Source organism: Achroia grisella, unplaced genomic scaffold, assembly GCF_030625045.1.
Source record: "Achroia grisella isolate CSIRO2021 unplaced genomic scaffold, CSIRO_AGI_Agris_v1 utg1056, whole genome shotgun sequence".
NCBI classification, from domain to species: domain Eukaryota; kingdom Metazoa; phylum Arthropoda; class Insecta; order Lepidoptera; family Pyralidae; genus Achroia; species Achroia grisella.
Genome location: NW_026712564.1, coordinates 1,120,023 through 1,146,963, shown reverse-complemented (window position 1 = coordinate 1,146,963; position 26,941 = coordinate 1,120,023). Strand labels below are relative to the sequence as shown.

The following is a 26,941-nucleotide window of genomic DNA, read 5'->3' as shown; positions in this document are numbered from 1 at the left end:
TCCCATCTGTAGGTAAATGATTACCGTAGTCTATGGACGCCTAAATCACCAGGGATGTCACGTGCGCGTTGCAGACCCTAAAAATATACTTTATACTTGATATATATTTCAATATAATATACTATGTAGGTACTAAAAAATACATGTGATTTTGAGCAGGTTGTGTTAAACGTTGCCACGTATAACCAAGGAGGGGGGAGAGGGGGGGGGAGGGGTGATTTTGAGCAGGTTGTGTTAAACGTTGCCACGTATAACCAAGGAGGGGGTGAGGGGGGAGGGGGTATTAAAAAATGCTAAAAACATCACGTGATTAAAGGTAGATCCCTCATGTAGCCACACTTGACTAAACTTGTGACACTTGTATGAGTGATTGCCCATATTAGTCTGCGATGGCACGTCGTTTTGGCCAAATCCTTACTTAGTGTTATAAACTGACTCACTCTTCTGCATGACTATGATTGACTGAGATGAAAATTTCGTACATCCTTCTCTATCCCAAATACTATTTTATATAAATATAAAATTTTATATTAATATCAGCTGACACGGCAAGCGTTACTTTGCCATATAAGTTAATATCGCTGTTTAAAAATAGTGGTTCAAGGCAGGGCTGGATCTACCTAAGGGCTTTTCGAGCTCCAGCTCAGGGCCCCGAAGATACAAAGGCCCCCAGTCCCTACTGAAAGTATATCTAGAATGTTAAAAAACCTGTCATAAGGTTGGTACTCTGATCTCAATCAAAACATGCAAGCGCGTCTGTCGAATGGGGAATTTCTGGTCGCTTGTTTTTGGTCGGTGTATTTTTTTAGTTGAGTAATATAATTAGGCACGGTAGGTAGGCCCCTAAGTAGATCTAGCCCAGGGCTCCATAAATCCGCCCCTGGTTGAAGGGATGAAAATTTAAGGGTTTTTTGTATATTTAAAGTTGAATCATTACACAAATAAAAATAAATAAATATGGCCAAAAAATAAAAAATAAATTGTTGATCATTCTGTTTGTTCCTCATAGCTTAGTATCTTAACAGCTCGACCAATTGCTATAAAATTTAACAGATAAGTATTTGGGATGGACAAGGTAACGGATTCATACGGCAGATACGCGTGTAAACTCGCGAGTAAATATTACTTTTGTATAAATGTAAAATGCCAATTCAAAATAGGCCGAAATCAGAGTATGGCATAAAACCTAAGTTCTATTCGATGCATTGAGAACACTCGACAGTTGGCACCACTTACAATTTACATATACTCTGTTTTATAATCCCGGAGACTAAACTGACAGGTGTAAATGTCAAATCTTCAAATAATGTTACCACCTACAGCGGGGTAGTGGTGTACCTGCGATACCGATTTGTTTAATCGGAAACTTTTATTTTAACATATTATTTTTATAGTTTTAATTGACGTTTCCACAACAGAATTTTAAAATCTACACACATATACTAGTGTTTCCATTACAGTATTAAGCTACAAACCAACAGTTTTCTTTCAATCTGGCAACATCAGAAATGTCAAATTTGTCTCCGGGACTATAGTATTATTTACTTTTAGTGATAATAGGCTGTCTTTATACGTACACTCTTTCACGCGCGAATATGCTGTCACACAAGAAAAGAATGTTCATGTAGATGGAGACAAGGAGAACGAGAAAGACCGCGCGCAAACTGTGAGAGCATCTCCGCGTACAACAATCGTGCGTGCTTCAGCGCCTTTTAGTAATGAGTAATTATCGTTGCAAAATGGCGGGCGTCTGACTATGGAGCAAAGACAATTATAGAGTTACTGATAATTTATAAATCTTAAACGCGTCTTTGGAAAATAAAATCTTATCTTATTAATATTATAAACACGAAAGTTTGTGAGTATGAATGGATGTTTGTTACTCTTTCACGCAAAAAGTACTGAACGGATTTTTTTGATGAAACTATAGTTTTAGGCTATAATTTTCAAGCGAGTAAAACCGCAGGCACAGCTAGTAAAAAAAACAATTTTAAATGAAAGTGAAATGACATGAAACATACGCACAATAGCGCGAAAGAGTGAACACAAAAATAATAAAATTAAATACTTAACGATTGCCCGCGTTTAATAGCACGTGCTCCTGATTGCGCGTGAAAGAACGAGCCGTATAAGGGCAGCTAACAGATTTGACCACTCTTGTGTCTATACAAAACGAAAAACGCTATCAAATATGGACAATCATATTACACGACATAAACACCCTATGTATTAATAGTTGCAGTCATTCTGCACAACACTACAACATGTGCTTATCGTCATCTGTCCAGCCGTTTGGCTGGCCTGTACAATCGTTATAATTAGTCAAAATATGAAATAAGATGTAACATAATGTAAACCCTATTCACACATACATACAAATTTAAATATAAGTGTCGTAAGAGTTCCGTAGAAAAATATTATAAATGTATATTATATTTAATACATGTTACAAGAATACAAGAAAAATACATGTATTATACAAGTTTAGTTAACCTCGTTTTGAACAACGCAAGAAACATTTATATACATGTTGAATATTGGCTTTTTTTATAACTATTCTAATGCTGTTGATCGCAGCTGGCCTTTACAGCTTCACCGGACGATAGAGGGCGAGTGCAGATGGCACTCCAAACCAAAGGAAGGACTTATGGAGCGGCTGAAGGCCAACTCCAGCCTGACGGATACGACTTTAGTTTGAGGACCGCTAGGGGGTTCGAATCTCGACTAAGGCCGTAATTTCAATCCCCGTTTGAATCGAATGGGGGTTCGATCGAAGGGGTGGACCTGCCGGATGTATAAACGTAGAACCACGGTGGAGCCGTGTAGGTGTGGTGTTGGTCCAGGACAGAGCGTGGACTCAAGAGGAGTCCAGTAAATCAGGCCGATAGCGCTGATTGTCATCGTGATCCCGTAACTACAGTAATAGGCGTTTCGTCAGTATACCTTCGAGTTATCACCCCCTCGCTTCTCCAAGTAAATAATCAGATCAGAGCGTGGCGGCTAGAAGTTCTGCTGCCGCTTCCGCTTGAGATGTATGGCGTCGAGGATGGGCTGCCGCTTGCGGGTGTACCGCGCGTGGAGCTGCTCGATCTCTGCCTCCATCTCCGCGTCCAGCCGCGCCATCCGCGCCTCCAGCTCCGGCACCGGCAGGAACGCCAGCTGCGGGGCACCATACACTCTACATACGGGTACAGAGGTGCGGGGGGATGGGACCGGCGAAGACTACAGTGTGAGGGCTTTTAAGAAGTTTCTTAAAAAAAGCCCTCGTTGCAGTCTCGCGATATTAAACTTTCTTAAGAGAACACTACGCGTACGATGGTGTTTAACACTCGTGATGTTTCAGGCGTCTATAAGCTACAGTAACCGTTTACCACCAAACGGGCCGTATAGAAATAGAAATAGAAATAATCTTTATTCAAATAAACTCGTTACAAGCACTTTTGAATAGTCATATTTTGATTCTACCACTCATTCGGAATGCAGATTCATCACAAGAAGAATGAGCAAGAAAACTTGTGTGTTGCTCTTTTGAATGCTTGATTCCCATCGTAGTATGAAAAATATATATAAAATTATGATAAAATTGGAACACAGATAAAGATATTTTGATTTGAGTTGATTTGATTTCTTGGTGAATGCACCGAAGTTATTACATCCTCATCATTTTATCCTAAACCGATGCCCCGCCATCGTATATAACAATAATCTCAGGACAATTCACACAGCGCCATCTAGACCCAAGTTAAGCTAGTTAAAGCTTGTGTTATGGGTACTAGATAACTGATACATATATATAAATATATTTTTTTGTAAATACATACATATTATACATAGATAACACCCAGACCGATATAAACAATCATACTCATGAATACAAGTGTTTGTGACGTGCGAGGAATCGAACCCGCGACCATCGGACGTAAAGCGGTGTGCTAGACCGCTAGACCACCGAGATCGTTGTATATCAATATTCTATTTATATTACAAGGTACACGCAAACGCGCTTATTTTCATTTTTGACTACTTTACTACCGATGGTCGCGGGTTCTATTCCTCGCACGGTACATTTGTATTCATAAGTATAGTTGTTTATATCGGTCTGGATGTTTTCTATGTATATTATTTACAAACAAATAATCTTAGTATTTTTATAAATTATCTAATACCCATACTACAAGCTCTGCTTACTTTAAGACTAGATTACGTTGTGTGAATTGTTCAGGGTTATTTATTTATTTTTCTAGATTCTAACCGTGATTGCTTTTTAACTTATGTTTGAATTTAAACTGTGTGAACTGTCATACAGTAACAGTCACCTGAATGAGATATCTAGTGTTAGTATTATTATTATGTTTAATATCAAAAATCATGTTCCATACATGTTTTTTTTATATATAGATTTCAACATAATAGAAAACCGTTATATATGTTGTATATTTTGTTGAAATCGCGATGTTATAATTTATTAATACTAGCACCACACAGGGATCGTAGTTAAGGGATGGGGTCAGTTTACACTGGGTTGGTACTGGCGCTGATATCTTGTAATCAAAATTAGTGATTCCACACTGTATAATTATGTATAATTAATATTAATTATATTAAAAAATCTCTAAATCAAAACAGAACAGTCAACACACTATTCTGACTATTCAGAGTTTTAAATACATATTTATGAATATATATTTTTAGTAACAGCATCTACTTTGTTTTCAGCATTGAAATTGTGTTTCAAATATATCAAAGTTCAGAGAAAAATTAATATATTTCTTTTAAAACATTTGTGTATGATCGAATTGGGTATGTACACAATTGTTTCTAAATTCCATTTGTTTGTTTGTTTGTAATACTTTATTGTACAATAATATTATAAATAAAAGAACACAATTGACTTAGAAAAAAAAAAACATGCGTACAATGGCGGACTTATCCCAGAAGAGGGATTTCTTCCAATTTGTATTATGGTAAATAATAATTGATTATCTCTAGTAGAGATAATCAATGATTTATTGTACTTCCCTATGCATATGCGATAGTTTCTTACTTAGAGAAGAATATACCTTACCATTACACATAATGGTAAGGTATATTCTTCTCTAAGTAAGAAACTATCGATTTCAATTATTATTGACTAAAAAGCAAACTGAGGTCGACTGAGAGAGAATGCTATAGCATGAAGTCCATTTTATACCATATTTTGTTGGTAAATAGATTTTGATTGAGTTTCGAATTTGACATCCATTTGATAGTCAACATTAGTTACAGTTAATCAATAAATTAATTATAAGCACTTTTGAATAGTCATATTTTTTTATTCTACTACTCATCACGAGAAGAAACTTGTGTGTTGCTCATTTGAATCATAACATGACACCGGTCATCCGCACCCCTAGGGGGGTTGAAGGAAGGAATTTCCCTACGTAACAATCGACTTGCACAATAAAAAGAGTGGCGCCAGTATCTTTCCCAATGTGAACGTCGAGTAGTAGTGTAAGAGGCGGGGGTCCGGAGCGGGTGGTGGGGGTGACGGGTTGACTTACGGCGGGCGGTGGGTGTGGCGAGTGCGAGCATGGTGACGACGTGGAGTTGACTTACGAATTCGAGGTTCCCGTCGTCGGCGAAGGCTCGCTGGAACGCCAGCGCGTTGGCCGCCGCAGCCTCCGCACCAGTCACCGCGCTCTCCGCGCTGCAGGCACAGACCAACACACACACTATACACGCGCTCATCTCATCTTATGAAACTACTAGCTTTTGCCTATTTATCCCCTTAGGGGTGGAATTTATCAAAATCCTTTCTTAGGGAAAGCTTACGTCATAGTAGCTTTATGCAAGCAAAGTCTCAGCCCGATCGGTTTAAAATTGACAAAGTTTCATACAAACTTTCATCTCCTATTTTATCCCTTTGGGGGTAGAATTAATCAAAATCCTTTCTTAGCGGATGCCTACGTCATAACATCTACCTGCATGCCAAATTTCGGCCCGATCCGTACAATAGTTTAGGCTGTGCGTTGATAGATCACTACGTCAGTCACCTTTGAGTTATATATGTTTAAATTTCATAAACTATTTACAGAAGTTTATCTGTTTGTTTTATCAGAAGAAAGTATATTTTGTTTTTTGAAGATTTAAATAAAAAGTTGATTTTAATGTTTTACTGTCTTTTTGTTACCACTTTCTATTACCAATACAAACCCGGGACTGTCCCGGGTTCCCGGAATTAACTGTAGATAATCCCGAAAACCCGGGATTAGAAAAATCGACCGGGATCGAATCCTCTAAGTGTGAGGTACTACTGTTTCTGTTTTATACGACTTCAGTGGTCTAGCGATCTAGCACACCGCTTTACGACCGATGGTCGAGTTCGATTCTTCGCACGGCCAAATATTTGTATTTATGAGTGTAATTGTTTGTATCGGCCTGGGTGTTTTCTATGTATATAATGTATGTATTTACAAAAAACTATGTATATGTATCAGTTATCTAGTATCCATAACAAAAGCTTTAGCTAACTTAACTTGGGTCTAGATGGCGCTGTGTGAATTGTCCTGAGATTACTATACACTATATACATAATTTTATAGATTCATTTCTTTATAGTATTTTTTACAAATAGTGTACGAATTCAAATGTATATGTATCTTTTCTTCTGGCAATAAATAAATATTATTATTCATTTATTGTAAAATATTATTTTGGTTGCAGGTTCCATTCCTACTACTACACTATTACATGTTACAACGTGTAATGGAATCTGAACCGGAACCCGGAACAACATATTTATGGTATATTGCTTACATTAAAAAGGCACAGTCGTTGTGTATCAATAATTAAATAGTTCGAAGGAGAATCGTGGGAACTGGCAAGAGCTCCACAAGACAAGAGCGCGGCTCCAAAATTATGAATGAATGAATTTTTTTACAACACAAGTCATCTAATCCCACGCTAAGCGAAGCTTGTGTTATGGGTACTAGACAACTGATATAAATACATAGATACATTTTTAAATGCATACATAATATACATAGAAAACACCCAGACCGATACAAGCAATCATACACATGAATATAAATGTTTATACCGTGCGAGGATTCGAACCCGCGGCTATCTGATGTGAGGCAATGAATACATAATACTGACAGTTCTGCATCAGGCACCCTGCGGGCGGGGACTCCGCCGTTAGGTGCGGAGGCTGCGAGATGGTTGAGCTCCTTCTTCTCGAAGTGGTCCAGGAACAGCGGCCGGTATTTGGGTCTATTCGTGTCCATGGGGTCCGTGTCGTGACCTGTCACCGATCAGATAATTTCATTAAACATACTTTATATATTTTTAATGTTCAATAGATAAAGAAGGAATCGCAGGAAGCTGACTGACTCTGGTCATCCGCACCCCTCTTAGCGGGATGAAGGTATGCAGAGGCGAGCTCCTTTGCCTCAGTTTGTCTTATTTTTAATGTACGAGAGACATGTTAAAAATGAGAAGTCGTTTCCATTGTCTCACAGAGTGAACATTTCAAAAGTATTTCTCGTGACTTCCGAGCTTGGCTTTCCAAATATGAATGAACATTGAATTTTAGTTACTAAGGTTTACTCATACATTCATCAAGTCATCTCATTTCAAACCAGTTTAAAATACAGTCTTTCCATTACACAACTTGTTTAGCATAGTTTTACTGTAATAAACAACAAACATACATGCAAACGCTATCGTATATACATATAAATGTCCAGCTGTCGACATACATATATTGCAAAATGCTGGCATTATACATAATGTCAAATTTGTCAAGAGCGATGTGGCATTCCATATTTATCCATTACAGAACCAAACTAGTTCAAGTAATTACACGGGGCTGGTACGTACGCTTCATGGTGTCGAGGTCCCTGTCCCTGTCCCTGTCCCTGTCGGGGTCGGGGTCCCTGTCCCGGTCGCGGTCGAGGTGGTGGTTGATGACCATGGTGCCGAGGTCGGCTGCGAGGTCGTCCCGGGCGGGCACCAGGGTGCCGTCCTGGCGCGCCTGCCGCATCGTCGCCTCGGGGTACTCCGCCTCCTGCCTCACGCCCCCCCACCACCATCAACACTGCACCCTATTGACCGTCCGGTCGCTAGCTGACCGTGTGCTCAACGAGGTGTAGTGAGTATTAGTGATTGTTCTTTGCCGTTCGTTTTAGTTAGTGCATCACCGCGTGGAATTTAACTTTATTTATAAAATCAAAATAGCCTAGGTCATTCCTTATTACATCAGCTAAATGCCAATAAGTCCCGTCAAAATCGGTTCAACCATTTCAGAGATTAGCCGGAACGAACAGACAGACAGACAAAAATCGTAAATATAGATATTTTTACAATTTTTTACTCTCAAAAAGAATAAATTTCGGTCATGTTTACATTTTCATTCAATCTCCAATCCTATTGGGCATAGTATGATATTGTATTATGTATGTAGTCTTTGGTATAATTAATCTATGATGTTTATGACGTAGTCTGTGCAGTTAATAAAGACTGTATTATAAAATGGCGGGAACGGCCATATTAAATATGAAGCAAATTAATGTTTTATTTAAATACTAGCTGACTCCGCAAACATTTGTTTTACACTACAAATTAAAATCGCTATTAAAAAATAGGGGTTGATGGTAGAAGGGTGAAAAATTGGGGTTGTATTTTAATACAAAATTATAAAAAAAAAAATATTAACAAAAACTAAAAAAAAAACGTTAAAACCCTTATCACTTAGGGGTATGATAAAGAAAATAGATAGTATCGTATTCTAAGACCTACTGAATATGCATATAAATTTCATAAAAGTCGATCAAGCCGTTTCGGATGAGTATGGTAACTAACATTGTGACACGAGAATTTTATATATAAGATTTAAATACAGTACAATTATATAGCCTATACGCATAGGCGTATAATAGGCAACCTCAATACCTTCCTCGATAAATGACCTATTAAAGCAACAACACAAGAAATTACTATCCCATCAAAAACATAAATGTGAAATGATAGCCGAGTTTAATATTATGATATATGCCTTGATTGTTGACTTCTACAACAAAACAGATGAGATCTAAATGGGTGCCAAGTTCAATGGTCTGTCCTGAAATGTATTTATAACAATATAAAATATCATTTCTTCTTATAACTTAGGATAATATACTGTAGCCTAAGGTCTGTACTATTATGTACTAAATAACAGTTTGAGATATGTTTATGAAATTTGGAACACATATTTATCTCGCAAGTCTCAATAAATGAACCAAATTTGACAGGTTTATGTGAAAGAGTTTTTGAGTTATGAGGGGGTCAAAAGTGGCTCCAAATAGTTCGTGTAAATATACACACGGTGCTGCTCGCCAATTCTCTTACTTGAAACTCAGCTTGACACGCTACTGCGTGTCTAGATTTCTATAGGAATATATCACTCAGTGTCGGTCTTAGAGGGTGGCGTACAGGGCAATCGCCCGGATAACAAACCAAGCAAATTTTAAACAACTAGTAAGTGCCTCGCAAAGACCTGGCGCCTGGAGCCTCGCAATGGGTATAGCTGCCGTTGATATCACTTGTATATCTTAATTTTAATCTTATATATAAAATTCTCGTGTCACAGTTTTCGCTCCCATACTCCTCCGAAACGGCTTGACCGATTCTCATGAAATTTTGTAAGCGTATTGAGTAGGTCTGAGAATCGGTCAACATCTATTTTCATCCCCATAAATGTTAGGGGTAGTCTACCCCTAAATTTTTATTTTTTATTTTAAGGAAAACAACGTTTGCCGGGACAGCTAGTAATATTATAAACGCGAAAGATTATGAGTATGTTTATTACTCTTTCAAGCAAAAACTACTAAACAGATTTTGATGAAACTTTACAGTAATATATCAAACATATCACTTATGCATCAGAATAACAAAGACTATATTTTTAAATGAAATTTATCACGGATGAAACCGCGGGTTCAACTAGTTAATCATAAAACTAACTCTGGTTACGTTGTGACTAGATAGCGCTGTGTAAATTGTCCAAGGTTCTTATGATTATTACTGACCGATGCAAACGCCTTCGCATTCCCGGTAGCCTGCGCAGTCCGGAACGCCTGGCTCTCTCTTATCTCGCGCGCTTCCGCGATCATCGTGCTCAGGATGCTGGGGTGCTTCGCGTTGCCTGAAACACGTATAAAACCATACATCTTTTAGCACTGTCTTGTTTCTTCCTATTGATATGTAGCCACCGTCGTCAATATACATGAATCTACAGATATTCGATCCCCCGTCAAATTTAAACGGGGATCGATATTACGACGGCCTGAGCCGAGGTTCGAAACCCTAGCGGTGCCCTCAGACTAAAGTTGTATCCGTCACACAGGAATCGACCTTCAGCGCCTTATAAGTCCTTCCGCGGGTTTGGAGTGCCATCTGCACTCACACCCTATCGTCCGGTGAAGCTGACAGCTTTAGAATAGTTCCAAAAAAAATGTATGAGTCTGTGACCCATACAGTCTGTATGCTATGATGTATAAATGATAAATTTCGCGACCCCATCGTTTGGTGAAGATGAAAATACAAGCTGCGGCTAACAGCATTAGAGTAGTCCGAAAAAACGCCCATATTATCAAATATATATTTATTTTCAGTATTGGACAGCTTTCTCTACTGCTAAATGATACTCAGACACTAGTACAGGCTGAAGCTATCGAGTACAGTGTTATCCATCCACAGGATGTAGTCAACTTTCACCGTGAGTTAGTGAGGATATTGTTGCTTCTAAGAACATATATATATATATATAATGAATGAGTCTGCTGTGACCCGTACAGTTTGGATGGTATGATGTTCTATAAATGTTAAATTTCTATATTGAAAAAAATAACTATATTGAATATAAGATGCTTGAGTATGGACTGGGTGGAAAGTGTTACGCTTTAGTCATACCTATATGTATTTCATATATGGATTTGGAATGGTATAATATGCTGTCTACTGTACAATAATGTAAATTAAAATACAAAACAATCATAACATAATACCAATGAACTCGTGCGCCAAGAGGAACTCAGCAGTGGCCCTCTCCTCGGGGTTCTTGATGAGGCATTGGCTCACAAAGTCTATGAACTCACTCGACCATTGGTCCGGTTCCCTGCAATCACATTATTATTATAAAGCTTTCATTTCAATGTATATACTTATTCTATAACACACATAAGTTTCTTGCTCGTTCTTTTTGTGACGAGACAACTTTCGAAAGAGCGGTAGATTAAAAAAAAATAATTTGAATAAATGTTCTATTCTATTCTATTCTATTCTATAATTAAATTTTTAAATATATATTTCTAGTTTAATTATTTAGTTTCTTTAGGTATGCTCCCATGTGGGTAGAAGCCTCTTCAGCTTGCTCCATGTTGCCTGTTTATACATAGCTACAAAGACTCGAAGGACCATCCACATTTATACATTGATTGATTATATATAAAACCGCCTTGGTTGAATGCTACTCGCCCCGATTTTTATTACTAAAATAAATATAATGAGGTGTCGCACAGAGCAGTACATGTATTATATATATAATATATACCTTCCCCCGGCGTCGCACGAGTGTTGAATATATAAACCTTCCTCACTCTATCTATTAAAAAAGCAGCTTCAAAATCCGTTGCGTAGTTTTAAAGATTTAAGCATACATAGGGACAGACAGCGACAGCGACTTTATTTTATACTATGTAATAATAATAATGATGAACATACCTAAACGAGGGTGGTGGTTTGGTGGGTATCATGAATATAGCTCGCATGGGGTGTATATCTCCATAGGGCGGTTTCCCCTCCGCCATCTCGAGGGCTGTGATCCCCAGCGACCAGATGTCTGCCACGCAGTCGTAGCCGATCTCTTGTATCACCTCCGGCGCCATCCAGAACGGCGTGCCGATCACTGTGTTACGTTTCGCCATTGTGTCCTGGAATAAATATATTCAACAATAAAAAAAACTATTGACATATTCTGAAAAAAAAAAAATAGAGCCATTTAAAGTTAGCTGAGCCCGTGACTTCATTCGCGTGGTTATCAAAACCACTATCGCGATTTTTTGCCGTTTTTGCAACATTTCTCACTGATGCTTTATATAGAAATAGAAATAGAAATAATCTTTATTCAAATAAACTCATTACAAGCACTTTTGAATAGTCATATTTTGATTCTACCACTCATTCGGAATGCAGATTCATCACAAGAAGAATGAGCAAGAAACTTGTGTGTTGCTCTTTTTAATAGATGTTTTTTTTATATAAATAATTACAGTGTAACAAGTAAGAGGCATGCGACAATCAACATAGAAATCGCTACGCACTCATTATTAGTGTAATCAGATAATATTGTCAGTGCTATGTATTTAAAAATTTTCTACAAAAACATTATTATCGTTAACGAATTCTTCAATTTTATAGTAAGATTTTTTGCAAAGGAACTGTTTTATTTGACATTTAAATCTTTTTTCTGGCAGATTTATAACAGACTCTGGTATTTTATTGTAAAACCTTACGCAATTGCCATAAAACGAATTACTAACTTTAGCCAAACGACATTTAGGTAAAATATAGCATTAATATATATTATATAAAATATATAATATGTATAGCTTAAAGCCTTCGAAAAATGGACTTTCCAATACAAAAGGAATTTTACAATTTATAATCTTATATATAAACAAACGCTTCTCTTATATATAAAATTCTCACAGTTTTCGTTCCCATACTCCTCCGAAACGGCTTGACCGATTCTCATGAAATTTTGTGAGCGTATTGAGTAGGTCTGAGAATCGGCCAACATCTATTTTTCAAATGTTAGGGGTAGTCCACCCCTAATTTTTTTTTTATTTTAAGCAAAACAACGTTTGCCGGGACAGCTAGTATTATATAGTATAGATGTTAATTTTCGCGGAGGAGCAATCATTTCAGGATTGTTACAGCCTTGTGTGATTGTTACTGCAAGAACTATAAAGCTCGCTGTAAAGTTCAAACTTGTGGCGGCGTGGTGGGTCGGGTTAATGTGCTTCCTCTAATATGATTGAGTGCAATGACTGACTGATGAATGACTATTTGCTTTTGACAAAATTGCTATAGCACATACTGAGGTTCACTGTATTCTTCAAAATTTGAATTTAAAAATGAATCTGTATTATTGTAAACATGTACAACATTTATTTGAAAAGAATACGAGCTGAGTTTCTTGTCAGTTCTTCTCAATCTCGAAATCATTCCGAAATAAAATGAAATTAATACTTATTGCTTAAAATGTGGTACATAAGTGGTTTCAAAGGTCTTTACAATTAGTTCCACACATTTTGCCATTGACGACCTTTTTGATTTTGTCATTGATCGAACTAACGGTAGATTTTATATCATAAGAGTCTGTAATAGACCTACATGAATAAAGATATTTTGATTTGATTTTATAAACTCAACATACTGTTAGTTGACCGGCAACGCCGAAGTCAGCCAGTTTCGCATGCCCCTCAGTGTTGAGCAGGATGTTCCCGGCTTTGATGTCGCGGTGGATTTTTCTTCTCCGGTGCAGATACTCCAAGCCCTTGAGGGTGTCACATAGGATCGTTGCGATCTCGTCTTCTGAGAGCGTCTTCTTCCGTAACCTCATTATGTCTGACACTGAACCGGCTCCGCAGTATTCCATCACGATCTGAAAAACAACCGCGCATATAATTATGATTTTTGAACTGTTTTGATGGCCTCTGTGGTCCAGCGGTTTAAGCCACCGCCTTAATACCGATGGTCGCGGGTTCGATTCCTTGCACGGCATGAACATTCGTATTCATTAGTATGATTGTTTGTATGGGTCTGGGTGTTTTCTATGTATAATATATTATGTATTATTAAATCACACAACGCCGTGTACTCCCAAGCTGAACATGTAAATACATAGAAAACATGCAGACCGATACAAACAATCATACTCATGAATACAAATATTTGCACTGTGCGAGTAATCGAACCCGCCACGTAAACTAAGACGGAGTGCTAAACCGCTAAACTACCGAGGCTATATTACCCATTTCTCACTATCGTGTACAAGCAGCAACGCAACGCAACAAAAGGACCGTTCTGATAGAAGCGCACACCCATCCAATTAAAATTCGCAACGTAACGTAACAGACTTCAAAAATCAATTCGATCGATTAACGTACTTTTGTTCACTCAATCAATTTGTAATTAACAGTTTATTTACCCAATAAATTCAAGACAGCAAACAAAATCAATCATTTTTTACACCCTGTAATCTGCTGAGGCCATCATAAAGTACCATCTGAACATTCGAGCCGCGAAAGATTCGAGAGGGGAAAGGGACTGTTAGTAACTCTCTATCAACCGCAGTAAATGTATCATGTCGTACGTAACGTAACAGACTTCAAAAATCAAATTTATCGATGCAAAGTACTTTTCTTCATCATCTTCCAATGCCCCAATTTATAATTAACAGTTTATTTACCCAAAAAATTCAAGATAACAAATCAACAAAATCAACAAAAAAAACAAATAAAGTACCATCTGAACATTCGAGTCGCACTGCGATGATGGAGATCTCCTTGATGATCTCCTGCAGGTCCGTGTCCACTGGCACCTGCTTGATGGCCAGCACCTGCCCGCTCTCCTTGTGTAAAGCCTGGAATGGACAGCATTGTGAATTGTTACCAAATGTACATGCATGAGATGCTTTATTTTTCAAGTTTATATTAATTTTTATGCAATGAATGTGTAAAATATCATGATAAATTCAAACGATGAATTTATCACGAGGTGAACCCCTAGTGGTGCCCTCAGACTAAAGTCGTATCCTCATTCTCATCTGATCATCTTCCACTGATGCCCCACCAGCGTAATCCGTTAGCGCAGGTAAAGAAAGACATTCATTAAAATTTCCGTGCATAGTGTAGAATAAAAATAAAGAAACCTCATCATAATAAAAATTTCAATTACGAAGACCAAATTAATTCCTGCCTTAAAGAAGTAGGTGATTGGCATCACGTAAAAAACAAAATCAATTTGCTATTATAAAACATTAATTGAAACAATACGTCAGTATAACGACCAATTAATCGTGAAGATCAATAAAATTTTTAGGACTTACATTGGACATGCACCCAATTGGAAAGATCATATCAATAATCTTGTACCAAAATAAATAAATTTATATATGCACTTAAACGATTAAGAAATACTGCAAATGTAAACACTGTACTTACCACGGTTATGTCGGATCTTTACTTAGGTATGGTATATTATTGTGGGGTAATTCAACATTTGTAAACAAAGCATTAATTGCACAAAAAAAATGTTTACGTGCAATCTATGGTATACAACCTAGGATGTATTTCCGGAACAATAAAATTCTCACAGTGATTTCTCTGTATATCATGGAGATCGGTGTATTCGTTAAAAAACATCCACTTTTGTTCCAAAAGATTACAGCATGCTTTGATAGACGGGATCCAACAAAATTAGTTATCCCGCTTGTAAAACTCTCTTCATCAAAAAAGTTGCTATTTAATGGCCATAAAAATATATAATAAAATCCCCCGTCACTTTAAAGAATTGACCATAAATTCAAATACCAATTCCGTGAATTGACAATTGTTTTTATACTATAAATGAATTTTTCGCTAAAAGCTAGGAGTTATATTTAGAATTATTTAGAATTATTAGATAATAAAATTAGTAGTATTGTGTGATATATTTGTATAATATTGATTGTAACTAAAATAAATGTCACGTATCTATCTATATTTGACATACAATACAATTTCTAAACGTAAATTCATTAATTCTATTGTATAATTTGTATATTATTAAAATTTTTGCATGCCAAAACAATGGCGAAATATGTGGACAATTTTATTAATACTGACATTCTTTTAATATTTATACCATATTTCATGCAAAATAAATACATTTCATTTCATAAAGAAACCAGATGTTAGGGGAAAGGTATCATTAAAAATAGAAAATAAGATATGGAATGAAATTTATTATAAATATAAATATAGTGTTTTAAAATATAATAAAAATATTTTAAATGGATTAACACTAGAACTAAAACACAAATTTCTAGAAAATCTGAATGTTCCAGTTTCCCAGGACAAAAGAAATGAGCAAATCTTTGTACATGTTTAAAATTTTGAGTCTCGAATTATTTTCACACATATCTAGTCGTATAAGCATAGAAGGTAATACAGCCTATGAGATCCACGTCCTAAAAAAGAGATACATTCTTTTTTTAGCGAAGCAATCTAATATAAAAATTTGACGTTCAGAAGCAGCTAAAATGTCCTACATGAATAAATGATTTATGAATTTGAATTTCTAAAAATTGGATGTTTTAGTCAATTATTATTGTAAACCTTACTTGTCCAGGGCACTCTATACTGCGAGTGATATGAACATAATATATATCTTATGTTACTCTGGAATTATATACTTTTCAAATAGTAAATGAATATCTCAAAACGTTGCAGTTAGTTCAGGAATTTACTTTCATGATAAATTCGTGTTAGTTACATACATGTTGTAAAGCAAAAAAAAACTTAATTATTATCTTATATATAAAATTCTCGTGTCACAGTTTTCGTTCCCATACTCCTCCGAAACGGGTTGACCGATTCTCATGAAATTTTGTGAGCGTATTGAGTAGGTCTGAGAAACCTATTTTTCATCCTCCTAAATGTTAGAAGTAGTCCACCCCTAATTTTTTTTTTTTTATTTTAAGGCAAAACAACGTTTGCCGGGACAGCTTTAATATAGATTCCAAAATAGGTCTGCTATTTTCTTTCTGTTTTAGTAATGTACGGATTTACTCTTCCCTTACTTTCCTCATGATAAAATTTACGCTGGGCATCTCATACATATTGTAAAGCAGACAATAAACTTCATTATTATCTTTATATATAAAATTATGTCACGTTCTTTGTCGGCAATGGACTTCTAAACTAATCGGTTCACGATTGCAAATTATGTGTAATTTGATCCAACTTGAAAGATAGGATAGCTTACATCTCAATTTTTAGTCGCAATATTATTTTATTCAAGAACCTTAGCCACAGCAACATGTGGACGGGTCTGCTAGTTTAATATAGATTCCAAAATAGGCCTGGTTCTTTTACTTTCCTCATGATAAATTCACGCTAGACATCTCACACATATTGTAAAGCAAAAAAAACTTAATTTTTTTTTTTATAACACAGGGGACAAACAAGCATACGGCTCACCTGATGGTAAGTGATTACCTCCGCCCATGAGCACCCGCAACACCAGGGGAATTGCAAGTACGTTGTCGGCCTTTTAAAAATGAATAAGCTCTTTTCTTGAAGGTTTCAATATCGTATCGGTTCGGAAATACCATTGCTGGAAGGTGATTCCACAATGTGGTTGTGCGAGGCAAAAAGTTTCTAGAAAACCGTACTGTGGAAGACCGCCATTCATCCAGATGATCAGGATGGTATTATATATATTCTTATTTGATATTATTTATATATATTCTTATTTGTATATTCTTATTTAATATAGATTCTAAAATAGGTCTAGTGTTTTATTTACGTTTTTGTAGTAATGTACGTAACTCGAGGGTGCTATTACGTAAAGCGATTAACATCTGACCTTCGTAACCCATACCATGGGCCGTGGGGTGAGCCAAACACCTGCCTTATAACGCTATACTATTTTATAGATTGTTATTTAATGACATCTGCTTGTAGCGAGTTATTGAAAAAATGAAAGTACTTATTCAAACCCGTGCATAGCGTAAAATTCAAAATTCAAAAATTATTTATTCATGTAGGACATTTTAGCCGCTTATGAACGTCAAATTTTTACATTATAATTTTATTTTTTCCCTACCGTCCGTATACAATGTTATCTTCTTCTAATATAAAGTCTCGTGGCAATTGCCATACTCCTTCAAAAAGAATTGACCGAATCTGATGAAATTTTATATATAGACTAAAAGTATTAGGCACCCCAGAAAAAGCATAATTCATGTTTACCAATTGAACAATGAATAAATGCTTATCTTAGATGGCATGCCGGGGTCACAAATAACTTCCTAGAAAAGCAAACATCTATTTGTTATGGTCATAAAACACGTGGTGACTGAAAATAAAGGATTTGTTTTTTTGCGTTATTATTAATCAATGTTCGGTCACTTGTGTTCAGAGCTCTAACGAATAAACAAGCTTATTTCTAACTCAGTGATTAAATTGACGCGTAATTTACTTAAAAATACCGAAAATAAGTGATATTAGTTTGGAAAATCTAGTAAAAATCCAACTTCTCCATGAACAGGGGAAGTCGTAAAAAGAAATTGCTAAGTTAGATCGACCTCCACGCGGTTCCCCCTGGAAACCATCGTGATAAATTCCCGCTGAATTTGTCACGTTGGGCTAACTGATCTGACTTCATGTTAATCTTATCATCCTCCACTGGTGCCCCGCCAGCGTAAACCGTTAGCGCAAGCGGGTGCACCATTCCATTATAATAAAAAAAAAAATAGTACATGTACACATATACATATATAGATTTACCTTGTACACACTTCCATATGAGCCCTCTCCTAATTTACATATGATGTCGAACACTTCCTCGGGCTGCCGGGTCAGACTCTCCTCTGACAGCTTCTTCAGCTCACTGCAACAACACATACACTTATTTATAAAATATATAATATTTTATAATTGTCTTTATGAAATTGCAATGGAAAACAAACGGGCCCAACTGATGGGACCATGATTCCATCACCTCTTGTTTATGAAATATATCATCTTATCTTATATATAAAATTCTCGTGTCACAATTTTCGTTCCCATACTCCTCCGAAACGGGTTGACCGATTCTCATGAAATTTTGTGAGCGTATTGAGTAGGTCTAAGAATCGGCCAACATCTATTTTTCATCCCCCTAAATGTTAGGGGTAGTCCACCCCTAATTTTTTATTTTTATTTTAAGGCATAACAACGTTTGCCGGGACCGCTAGTATTTTATAACTTTCTCTGTGAAATGGCAATGGAAAACAAACGGGCCCAACTGATGGACTACAATTCCATCGCCTATATACATATGGTACATGAACAACAACTTGGCAATCACAGAACATAAACAATTAAGAAGTTAATAATGCAAATGTAGTACATATAAATGAAATTTGAGTGTCTGTTTGTAATATTGAAATAACCGTTTTTTACTACATGAATATAAATACATACATACTACATGAATTTACTACATGAATATAAGTGCATACACAAAAATAACATTTTTTACAATTTTTGTCTGTCTGTCTATTTGTTCCGGCTAATCTCTGAAATGGCTGGACCGATTTTGCCGGGACTTTTTTTGGCTGGTATCTGATATAATAAGGAGTAACTTAGGCTACTCTTATTTTACAAAAATAAAGGTAAATTCCACGCGGACGAAGTCGCGGGCACAGCTAGTTTATTAAATAAATATTGATTAGGTATACAGTTAATAAATAATAAAATATGAAATCAAATAATAAACTATTAAATTCTCATTCCAAAATATATAAATTTGAAGTGCATAGCTGCGTGCGAAGTTTCCCCCTTATCTATGCTATATTTATGTACATATACATATTCAAAACATATAAAAAAAACGTGACTACAACTTTTTCACACACAAAGTACATCGGCCAGATATGATATCTGTGCCCACTGCCCTTATCTGGCCCATCCGGACCGGACCCATGTCATTCACTCCTCTATTTTGTTTAATTACAATATTTATGTTACCACTAGCTGTACCGAATTTAACTTAATTTTCCTAAAATAAAAGATTTATTCTAAAATAAAAGTAGCCTAAGTTACTCCTTATTACATCAGCTACCTGCCAATAAAAGTCTCGTCAAAATCGGTCCAGCCATTTCAGAGATTAGCCGGAACAAACAGACAAACAGACAAACAAAAATTGTAAAAAATGTTATTTTGGTGTATTTAACATATTTTTATTCATATGCATGTAGTAAAAAACCGTTATTTCAATATTACAAACAGACACTCCAAATTTATTTATATGTATATGTAGATGAACAGCAAGAGACCAGACAGACAGACTAAAAATTGTAAAAAAATGTTATTTTGGTGTATGTACCGTATTTATATTCATATGCATGTAGTAAAAAACGGTCATTTTTAATATTACAATCAGACACTCTAAATTTATTTATACGTATAGATGAACAGCAAGAGTTATATGTTGAATATTTGAATCGTTTGTTCCATTGTCTGTAGCTAATAAAAAAATTGTAATTGTTATTGTAATGTTAGTGTATATTTAACAGATAACTTGTAAATAATAACATCGGGCCAGTCTTTCATCGTAACTCTCTGAGCCCTCTGGCCTCGATAGTCCAGTGGTTTAACACACCGCTTTACTTCCAATGGTCGCGGGTTCGATTCCTCGCACAGCACTAATATTAGTGTTCATGAGTATGATTTTTATTATCGGTCTGGGTATTATCTATGTATATTATGTATGTATTTACGAAAAGAAAAATATCTATGTATTTGTATCAGTTTTCTAGTACCCATAACACAAGCTTTAGCTAGCTTAACTTGGGTCTAGATGGCGCTGTGTGAAGTGTCCTGAGATTATTATTATTATTATTATTTCCGTAGTTTCACAATATACATTTTTTTTTATATATATATATATATATATATCTCCCTTTGATGGGGTAATAGACTTATCATTGCGGGTAAAAACCACCAAACAATGACAGTATAAATGATGAAATAGAAATAGAAATAATCTTTATTCAAATAAACTCATTACAAGCACTTTTGAATAGTCATATTTTGATTCTACCACTCATTCGGAATGCAGATTCATCACAAGAAGAATGAGCAAGAAACTTGTGTGTTGCTCTTTTTAATAGATGTTTTTTTTTATATAAATAATTACAGTATAACAAGTAAGAGGCATGCGATAATCAACATAGAAGTCGCTACGCACTCATTATTAATGTAATCAGATAATATTGTCAGTGCTATAGATTTAAAGTTTTTCTATAAAAACATTATTATCGTGAACGAATTCTTCAATTTTATAGTAAGATTTTTTGCAAAGGAACTGTTTTATTTGACATTTAAATCTTTTTTCTGGCAGATTTATAACAGACTCAGGTATTTTATTGTAAAACCTTACGCAATTGCCATAAAACGAATTACTAACTTTAGCCAAACGACATTTAGGTAAAATCAGTTTGTTATTGTAACGTAAGCTAAAGCTACGATGAATGGTGCAACATATCGAATCCGCGACCATCGAAAGTAAAGTCACCATAACCGCTATACCACCGAGGCCTTCAAATGTTAGGTACTACGTCATCATCTGCTTCTTCCTTATCCCATTTATTTGGGGTCGGCGTAATATGTTTTTCTCTTCCATTCATCTCTGTTCGCAGTCATTCCGTTATTTACTCCCTTTCTCACCATATCATATTTCACACAGTCCATCCATCTCTTTTTCGGTCTTCCTCTACCCTTATAACCATCCACATTCATATGTAACACCGTCCTTAGGATATGATCTTCATTCCTACGCATTACATGCCCATACCACGATAAACGATTACTCTTTAACCTCTCTGACATCGGTGCCACTTTCATACTTCCTCTGATGTTAGGTACTACGTACAATACCTAATTAACATGTAGGTTTACGTGCGTGCCTATTCCCCGGAGATACAGGTTCATTTATAGAAGTTAATAAAAAATACGGTTCATATAACTCAAGAGACAATGCGATTTATTATTAAATATCACGATACGGCCTGAAACCTTGAATCTTTGTAAACCATGGCCGACAGGAAAATCTATATCATCATTACATAGTATAAAACAAAGTCGCTGTCAGTCTGTCCCTATGTATGCTTAAATCTTTAAAACTACGCAACGGATTTTGTATTTTTTTAATAGATAGAGTGATTCCAAAGGAAGGTTTATATATATAATACATGTACACCCGTGCGAAGCCGAGGCGAGTAGCTAGTTATATATGTGGGTGCGAAATCGGGGCAAGTAATTAGTATGTATAAAGAATGAATTTCTGTTCGTTAGTCTCGCTAAAACTCAAGAACGGCTGAACCGATTTGGATAATTTTTGTCTCGAAATATTCCTGAAAATTTAGGGAAGGTTTAAACGGTGATAAAATATGAAGAAATTGCATGGAGAATATTAAAAACAGTAGTTTTATTTTCCCATACAAACTGTCAAACAGGGTACGATCAGAAATTTATTGCGTAACTAAACTTCAAAATTCCTTTAATTCTGAACGGAGAACAGAGTTTGCGGGGTCAGCTAGTCTAATATATAAAATTCTCGTGTCACAAGTTTCGTGTTTATACTCCTACGAAACGGCTTGTCCGATTTTGATAAAATTTTATACGTATATTCAGGTCTGAGAAGCCATCCTTAACACGTAGGGGTATAAAAACCTAATAACAAATTTTTATACCCCTAAGTGACTGACTCAGCCCAAAAAATATTTTTCTATTTTTCAACAATTTTTTTTTATTATGTGGCATTAAAGAAATATTTATTTTTTAATAGCCTGCTGTCTTGTATGGATCTGAGTGCTGGCCCGTAAAGGCGACGGATGAAAGACGACTGCATGCAACTGAAATGAGAATGTTGAGGTGGATGTGTGGTGTGACAAGAATGGATAAGATAAAGAACGAATACATTAGAGGAAGTATGAAAGTGGCACCGGTGTCAGAGAGGTTGAAGAGTAATCGTCTATCATGGTATGGACATGTAATGCGTAGGAACGAGGATAATATTTTTAGAAAGGTGTTACATATGAATGTGGATGGTTATAAGGGCAGAGGAAGGTCAAAAAAGAGATAGATGGACTGTGTGAAAGATGATATGGTAAGAAAGGAAGCAAATAACGCGATGACTGCGAACAGGGATGAATGGAAGCGAAAAACATATTACACCGACCCAAATAAATGGGATAAGGAAGAAGCAGATGATGATATTTTTTAATAGCGATTTTAATTTATATGGCAAAACGTTTGCGGTGTCAGCTAGTACATATATATAAACGTTATCAGAACCTGAAATAATAACGCCAACAATACAATAGGAAAAACATATTTTTGCTACGTAACTACTAAGTAATAATAACAATACAAACATATACAAAACAGGCAAATAACTGAACAAAATAACATGATGCAATATATTTATTGTTGGATGTGCAATAAAAAAAAACCGAAAAAAACACTAGTGGAGACCGAGGCCGACAATAGTAGTTTTTTTTAACTACTAGCTGTTCCCGCGACTTCGTCTGCGTGGAATTTAAATTTATTCTAAAAGAAAAGTAGCCTAAGTTACTACTTATTACATCAGCTAACTGCCAAAAAAAGTCCCGTCAAAATCGGTCCAGGCATTTCAGAGATTAGCCGGAACAAACAGACCGACAGACAGACAAAAATTATAAAAAAAAATATATTTTGGTGTATATACCGTATTTATATTCATATGCATGTAGTAAAAATCGGTTATTTCAATATTACAAACAGACACTCCAATTTTATTTATATGTATAGACTATGGTCGTATTCAGTGGTCTAGTGGCACACCGCTTTACGACCGATGGTCGCGGGTTCGATTCCTCGCACGGCACAAACATTTGTATTCATGAGTATGATTGTTTGTATCGCTCTGGGTGTTTTCTATGTATAATATGTATGTATTTACAAAAAAAAAAGTCTATTTATTTGTATCAGTTATCTAGTACCCATAACAAAAGCTTTAGCTAGCTTAACTTGGGTCTAGATGGCGCTGTGTGAATTGTTCTGAGATTATTATTATTATTATATAAAAAATTTAAAGAAAAGCATTTAAAATTCATCTGTGAGAGTCCTTAAACTCACCCCTGAGGAAGCTCATTAGCGCTCATTCTGTCAGAACGCCTTTTCTTGCAGGTGTTGCAGTCGAGGGTTGGTGCACCACCCTCCCACACACCGCTCTTCCAAAACACTAGCCTACCCTCGCTATCCATGTGGGATAATCATTGTCACAACCCCACAATCATTGCTTTATCAACACAAGCCACAAACTGAGTTTACACTGGAGTTATCAATCGACTGACAGTTGATTGTTATATAAATACATTTGTATAATTGACGATCGGACGTTATAAAAACTTATCTAAATACCTATAATAATATAACATCGTACATTTATTATATAAAATCGTAAACAAGCCGTCAACATTAAAAGTAATATTAGTCAGACAGCCTCGGTGGTCTAGTGGTTTAGCACACCGCTTTACTATCCGATGGTCGTGGGTTCGATTCCTCGCACGGTACAAACATTTGTATTCGTGAGTATGATTGTTTGTATCGGTCTGGGTGTTTTCTATATATAATATGTATTTATTTACAAAAAGAAATGTATCCATGTATTTATATCAGTTGTCTAGTACCCATAACACAAGCTCGCTTGGGATTAGATGGCGCTGTGTGAATTGTCCTGAGATATTAATATTACACAAATTAATATGACCTTCTACTTAGATTAACAACGTAAAAAAATCGTTTTTAGACTTATTCCATCGCACATTTATACACACTAATCACAAAAACGGCTGTACCGATTTAAATGCGGATTTCACTGAATATTACAGCACGGTTTCCGTAACTATATTTGTTACATTCGCACCGGTTCACAAACAGAAAGCTAAGTTAATAACTATTTCGAATAAAATTCACGTTCCTATCAACATAATGGAAGTCCACTGAGCAAATCGTTTTATATCACGCGGACACAAGGAGAGTTTACGTAACCAAGCGTACAGCATCAACCAGAGATCAACAAATGCTCACTCCCGAAATAAACACACGTATCCTTCCAGAAACGAGCGTGAAACACGACCGCTACCTACAAAGTCTCAAACTGTACTGGCTTTGATGTTCAAGTTCCCAAGTTCAGATTTCAAACACGATTCTAGGACATAGGCTTGTGCCAACTGGGAACTGAAGTCGCGTCACGGTCTAGAATAGATCGCAACATTTGTAAGTTATCTTGATTTTAGCGCATTTCTTTGTTCCTTCAGAAAGTGTAGTTTCTTGCTTGAAGGAATAATAACCATGCATCCATCCATACTCATAAACACTCGCTTCTATAATATTAATGAAATAAGATTTTCCAATTAAATATTTATTAACTTTGTACCTTTTTTTAAATTCCCGTCCGTCTCATGGTTTTTTTTTATGGATGATAATGGAATGGTTCACCCGCCTGCGCTAACGGTTTACGCTGGCGGGGCACCAGTGGAGGATGATAAGATGAGCATGAGGTCAGGTCAGTTAGCCCATCGTGACAAATTCACTAAGAATTTATCACGATGGTTTCCAGGGGGAACCGCGTGGAAGTCAATCTGACATGGTACATTGCTAGCAATGGGGTTATCAATCCACATTACTAACAATCCCTTTCCCCCGTCTCAAGGGTTTTTTTTTTTTTGCACCCGCCTGGATGATAATGTCTTTCGTCTCAAGGGTTGGACGGACGCGTGGAGGTCGACTGTAAGACTCCTACAAAAAAACGTCTCAGGGTTGGACGGAATACCGGCGGCACTACAATACCGGACCGGACGACCGTGACGGGACAAAATGATTTACAAAAATCAGTTTAATATACTGGTCCCTCAGTGAGGGAACTTTCAGATATTAAGCTGAGAACAGATACCACACTTTGATCTCAGCCAAAAGGCCGAGAAGCGATATTAACTTTGTACCTAGTTCAACTGGAGTCTTAAAGTTTCTGTAAAGATCTTGTTGCTGGCAGCTTGTCTACCAGTCTTTTTATAAACCTGTTATTTCTGATATCTATTTTCATATGATTCTTTTCGTTGCGAGGAAACGTCCCCTTTTGGGAAATATACACATTTATTACTACTATTCAGATTTTTAATAAAATAGTCGCAGTGTTACCGCTTTAGTAACAGATCTCCCGCAGATATTAGTGCAGGGTTTGTAGTCAGAACAATATAATATGTTAATAAATATTCGTTAATATAAAAGTGAATATATAAATAAGAATGCAAGGTAATTAAAGAACCAGTCTCCCAACTGGGAAGATATCCCGAAATCTCAATAGCAATAAAATCGACAAATGAAGGCGAAACAGATGAGCCCCATAAATTAGGACGCGACATCAACTTTTTTAATGTCAGCCATATCACCCGGCGGGCTCTGTGCGATACTAGATAAATAAAACCGCGTGTTGGTCTGTCTATAAATAATACACGTGGATCCTACTCGTTATATCCATGCTGACACATTCTGTTTGTGGCTAAATTTGTATTATTTGTAATAATAATAGTTTTCCTATGGAAACGCCTATTACAGTGCAATTTCTTGACTTAAAAGACTTATTGTATACTTATACATGTCGTTATCAAATCAAATTAAAAATCATTTATTCATGTAGGACATTTTAGTCACTCACTTATGAACGTCAATCGTATATATAAAATTCTCGTGTCACAGTTTTCGTTCCCATACTCCTCCGAAACGGCTTGACCGATTCTCATGAAATTTTGTGAGCGTATTGAGTAGGTCTGAGAATCGGCCAACATCTATTTTTCATCCCCCTAAATGTTATGGGTAGTCCACCCTTAAATTTTATTTTTTATTTTTTAGACAATATTTTTAGTGTCTATTTTTTTATGATACAACATACAAAAATACATACAATCCTAAATTTTCACCCTTCTATCATCAACCCCTATTTTTTATAGCGTTATTAATTTATATGGCAAAACAACGTTTGCCAGGACAGCTAGTTTTTTTATATTAATTTTCGTTATATAGTTCCTACCGCGCTACAGTAACTATAATGATTTCATTTAATT

The 26,941-nt window shown here is 36.0% G+C and overlaps 1 protein-coding gene and 1 pseudogene across 1 annotated transcript; both read right to left on the bottom strand.

The window, feature by feature from the left end:
- Window positions 1-2,683: 2,683 nt before the first annotated feature.
- LOC131844872 (serine/threonine-protein kinase hippo) lies at window positions 2,684-24,178 on the bottom strand. The gene is given in 11 exon segments (XM_059193890.1): window positions 2,684-3,159; window positions 5,596-5,686; window positions 7,138-7,282; window positions 7,861-8,047; window positions 10,050-10,165; window positions 11,028-11,137; window positions 11,743-11,951; window positions 13,460-13,687; window positions 14,495-14,668; window positions 18,579-18,681; window positions 23,955-24,178. Coding segments are annotated over 11 exon segments (1,650 nt in total). The 5' UTR covers window positions 24,083-24,178; the 3' UTR covers window positions 2,684-3,000.
- Window positions 24,179-25,635: 1,457 nt separating this feature from the next.
- Window positions 25,636-25,809, bottom strand: LOC131849995 (U2 spliceosomal RNA; annotated as a pseudogene).
- Between the last annotated feature and the right edge of the window lie 1,132 nt (window positions 25,810-26,941).